Source organism: Habropoda laboriosa, unplaced genomic scaffold (assembly GCF_001263275.1).
Source record: "Habropoda laboriosa isolate 0110345459 unplaced genomic scaffold, ASM126327v1 scaffold107, whole genome shotgun sequence".
Lineage (NCBI taxonomy): Eukaryota > Metazoa > Arthropoda > Insecta > Hymenoptera > Apidae > Habropoda > Habropoda laboriosa.
In genome coordinates, this window is record NW_017100249.1 from 2547283 (window position 1) to 2552343 (window position 5061).

A 5061-nucleotide genomic window follows, 5' to 3' on the forward strand; every position below is an offset into this window, starting at 1 on the left:
GTTGTATTTGTTTTTTTTTTTTTCTTTTTCCTGGGTACTTTAACGGAATTATATTCGAAGTGAAGTTGAACGGGCACGATTATGAAGAAGTTTGTAAGGAGTTTTAACGAAGTTTCGAAATTTATTACTACCGCTTGATTATTTAATAGTTGAATCCCGAGATGAAACGAAGAAACGCGGGGTGGTTCTTTCATCGGACGTTTAATTACTGTGATTTTTGTTTGCATAAGAGTAAGGGTGGTGTACTCTCGTTACCGCATTTAAAAAGTCGACCTTATCGCGTTCAGAAGCCGGCTCGTTACGGAAGCTACAATGAAACCGTTCGTCTTGCCAATTACAGTCTTCTCTTTTACCCCTACCCTCTGTGCTTGCCTTCTTTCTTCTCCTCGTCCACCATTTTCACCCATTTTCCCGCCGGCACACACACACACACACACCTTTTCGAGCCTCTACGCCGAATGTTCTTGGAACGCTTAAATGATAAGAGACACGAGAGTGCTAATTACTTCCAGTGAAAAGAATCTTGTTTACACCGTTCGGCGAAGTTTTCACGGAGGAAATTACCTCTCTCTAACACCCGGTTCCGCGAGGCTTCTCGCGATCGCACAACTTCCAAACTCCCCCGCGGCGTAAACAGTTTTCTATTTTTTTTCCCCTCTTTTTTCTGCTGCAAATGGTTTTAGCCGTTTCGAAATCCAGAGGGGCAAAAAAAAAAAAGAAGAAAACAAATAGAGAATCGTACGCGGTATTTGCTCCTTTCGCAGCGCGAGATCGTTTGTGTGCTCTTTTCAGTAGAACAGAGAGTAGAGTAGAAAACGGGAGAAAGAAGGAAAGAGTAAAAAAAAAAAAAAGAGAAAAAGGAGGGGGAAAAAACGAAACGAAGCGAGACAAACGAACGTAACGCTCGTGTAACGTCAATAGACGTTTCCGTCGGATCTGCTGGAACAAAGAACTGTATTCGACAGCGTTTGAACGCACCTGAATAGCGATACCCCTTCCGACGATTGACGAATTAAACCATCCGCATTTTCCCTAATCCCCGATCCGCGTAATTGATGAAACGCTATCTGAAGCGGGGCGTTAATTTTTTGGCCTCTTTCGATTGTACCAGGTCGATGGTGCCGCAAGATTGGCGTTCAGTGGGTGTTTCCGAGGGTGGAAATGCTGGCGCTGGGATAGTTGGGCGCGATGTAACACAGACGACTTCACTGATTGCCAATATGGCGGAGAGCATAGAGGACCACCTCGTCGTCTCTCTATCTCGATCAGCCGCGCGCGGATCCACAATGTGCCGCGGGCGTTAATTCCCCCGTGAAACGTATTGCACCCCCGCGATTCAATTGTTCCAGTTGCACGGCCACAGTGCTTCACGCTGCGTCACCGCGAACGACTCGTGTGCAGCTCATAATGATGTAATTTTCGAAGTGGTGGGCGCATTATTGTCGCCACCACCCTCAGACACACAGAGAGGGGGGTTCATCATCGACGAGAGGGAACTGGAGAAACGGCGAAAACAACTGAGTTCATCCCTCTCGCTTATACGCGATCTCTCCCTACTCTTCGCTTAGATATTCACGTTTTGTTCTACGTTGTGAATCGATGGTGAACGAAGAGAGAGAGGTTCTCGTTTAAAAAGAATTTCTAACAAGTTTCTTCAAGAAGGAGATGTTCCTGCGAGATGAAAGCCTCCGGAAGGACCGATATATTGTCTACTTTGCTTTCTCTCCTTTTTCTTCCTTCTTTCTCTCTTGTGATACACAGTCGTATCGGTGTGTCGTTAAACGATACACGCGGGTACCGTGAAATCGTGGCCATTTATTATGTATCTACGCTATCATTTGTACACGTGTACAGGAGGCGCATTAAAATTTGATCAAAGCTCGTCGGGTTGCTCGCGCGCAAAAGCGGGTGGCTGGGTGGGTTAGGTGGGCGAAGACGAAAGAGAACAGAGAACATCCAGGCGTCTTTTGAATAATTCTAAGACGCACGAATGTTTTATTTAACGATCAACGCGAACGTGTACGGACAATGTCGAAGAAAAGCGGTCAGCGATTTCGCTCTGTCACGAGATAGGACCATCGTGAACTCCGCCGTTTTTCAGCCTTTATTTCGTTCCATCGATTATTCAAGTCACCACGTCACTTTCGTGGAAACGTTTTATCTCGATAATGCTGGCTAACCATCTATCCGAAGGTTGGTAACCCCGTCGGGTTGCACAACACGCGGGTCGATACAAGAACACGTAACCCGAAATGAGAGACTTTCAGCATCTAATGACAAGAATTCCGAGGAATTGTTCTTACGCCGCCGGTCTCCACCACGATTCCATTTTTTCCCTTTCAGATAACGTTGGGTGCGCACGTCTCGGTCGACGAGGTTGTCACGTATTCACCGCACCCGGAAAACTCGGATGCAACCCTTCTAACACAACAGGCAGTCATTTCTGTCCAAGGGGTTCCCCTTATCGACCATCTCGAGGGTCTATTGACGAAGACCATAGAAGAAAATGCAAAGAAGGTAAGCCGGTTACACACGTTTTCGGTGGTTTTCTGCTGATATTTTTAATGTTTCTAAATTAGAGTGCTTTCGTTTCAATTTTTTACAGACACACGGTACTCTCAGTACCTAATTCATTTTTCTTATCATTTTTTCATTATTTTGATTATTTTTTATTTTTCTATTATTGTGTCATTTCGCATTCCACTATTCCACGATGCTCGATTTAATACATCGAAATTCAGACATTCTTGTAAGAATTTTTTTGCAGGAAAGTGTTTTTCTCTGTTCATTTCTGTGCTTATCAAGACCTGTATTACGATCGAATATTTCACACGCAAAGAAAAGTATTTTTTTAAAGTATGAACGTATCTTAACCCTTTGTGGTCGAAGGATCACGTACTCTGAGGAAGTACCGATACTTCTACACCGTGTAACTACCTTATTACTCCAATCTTTCTCTCAAACTAAGTCATACGGAAATTCGTTAAACGTTTTTCAATGAAAAATGTACGAACTTATATTAGGCTCTGTGTTCGTAGATTTTCGTGAACGCGTGTATGGGTTCGTCGTCTTCAAAGGGTTAACAGCATTATTTCTCACAGTTACGCTAAAGAAAAATTCTGCAAATTCGGCAAGAACTTTGTAAAAATTTGCGAATCGTTCAGAACGCGCGAAATATTTTGTTTCGCGGGGTAACAATGGGTTCGCCCCGGTTCGATTTCAGGGCCGACTAGCGATGGAATGGGTGATCGCGAAAACGACGGAGAAAACACCGGACAACAAGCTGTACCAAGCGTTTCTCCAGTTCGACGACTGAAAGTAAGGAAAAAAAATAAGTGATTCGGCGAGAGCGACCATTCCCTTCGTTAACGTCTCGGTGCTCATATTATCTAAATGTACATTCACGGCACCCGAGGAACTGAATCAGCAAATCTTTCTATTAATAATGACTATATGTACAGTCGGTATAGTTATTCGAACACTGATTTTGATCTAATAAAGTGGAATCAACGTAGTTGAATTTTTTAAACGATTCTAACGGGGAAATGAAATTGTTCACGAGTACTTTTTCGAGTATTAAATGATTAAATAAATATTTTCTTAGAGAGAGTCTGAAGACACGCGGTAGTAGTTATCGACTGAAGCAAGCCGAGGTATATTTCGAGGTGAACGTGAACGGTTTATGGAACAGTGAAAGTGTCGTTTATTCACAATTTTACGTGCATATATTACACATGTGTAAAAAAGTATGAAGGGGAAAGCTTTGCGTCGTCGATCTTTTCGCCGAAGTCGCTATCGTAAAAGAAAAAAGAGAGACGTAACTCTCCGGCAATGCGATTGAAACGATTAAGAATACAGACAATATCAGACAATATCGCGATTTCAAACCAAAGGCTCTTATTTCTCCAGAGAACAGTTTCTTACGATAAGCTTTGTAAAATCAACATGATACTTTTTCAACCAACAAGAAAACAATGTACGAGAATAGAAGTATTTACAAAAAGTATAGCGTAATAATGTTCGTATTATTTATGAGATTTGAATCTTTGAACATTTACTAAAGAAAGAGGAAAAAGGAAAAAAAAAACGCACGCTTATATTTTACCGAGTTTAATTTGTATTTTCTGTATTAAACCTGTCGAATACTTTGTAAGAGATCATGTTACGTGCTACGTACAATGAAAGTGTCCTCGATATCGGTGCATATCTCTTTCGTCGTGCTTCTTCAACTTCAGTTTTGTCGTGCTGAAAAAATGAGAAAACAAACAGAACAAAAAGATTCGACGAAGTGTTTCTCCCATGATTGTTAATCGTGCTAGTATGTGACGAATTATTTTAATATTCGATTATTGCCACGCGAGAGGCTTCTTCTGCAGCACTATACGGCCGTTAGTTGTAAATTAGCGAATGTATGTGACTTGAATTATAATAAGCTACCGAGGTAGAAAACAAATAACAAAAAAACAGAAAAGCAAAGGAAAAAGAAATAAATACTCCCAAGCATATGATGTAACAATTAGTGGACAGATTTTCATGTAAATTTCATACGGCATACCCGAGCTGCAGTTTGGGTTCTCGTCTACTACCTGACGCTTGTTTGAGTCAGAAACCACGAACAAATAAAATATATGTACCTTTAAAACAGCACGCTTGCGTTAACGTTTTCTATGCACGATTACAAACCGAATCCAACCTGTAACTCCACCCTCGACCGCGGAACTTCGATAAAAATCGTGGTCGTGTTTCTTGGTGCATTCGCGACAGTGATTCGCGCGGCGGAGAGAAGTAAGAAAAATCCAGGTCCGTGTTGGGTCAGGGAGAAAAGACGGTTTTGTCCCAGGTGGTTCCGCCGATACTCGTATCGTTCATCCTCCTGCGAATCTCTCTAGAGGATATTCGCGCGCGAGTCAGCGAGTACTTGGACGCGTCGTGAACGAAACACGCTCGTATCATACGGGCCAAGTATCGATTCAACGATGGAGGAGGACCTAGTCTCGACATTCCGCTCGAGCAATTTCCACCGGAGCGGAATTTCGACCGGGTCATTATTGTTCTCGGCGG

General features: G+C 42.6%; 1 protein-coding gene across 1 annotated transcript in view; it reads left to right on the plus strand.

The window, feature by feature from the left end:
* Window positions 1-4700, plus strand: part of LOC108572171 (protein slowmo) — an 18202-nt gene extending 13502 nt beyond the window's left edge. The window contains exons 4-5 of the mRNA XM_017934369.1: window positions 2344-2517; window positions 3224-4700. Coding sequence (XP_017789858.1) covers window positions 2344-2517; window positions 3224-3316 — 267 coding nt within the window. The 3' untranslated portion in view covers window positions 3317-4700. The remainder of the gene's footprint in view (window positions 1-2343; window positions 2518-3223) is intronic.
* The last annotated feature ends 361 nt before the right edge of the window (window positions 4701-5061 follow it).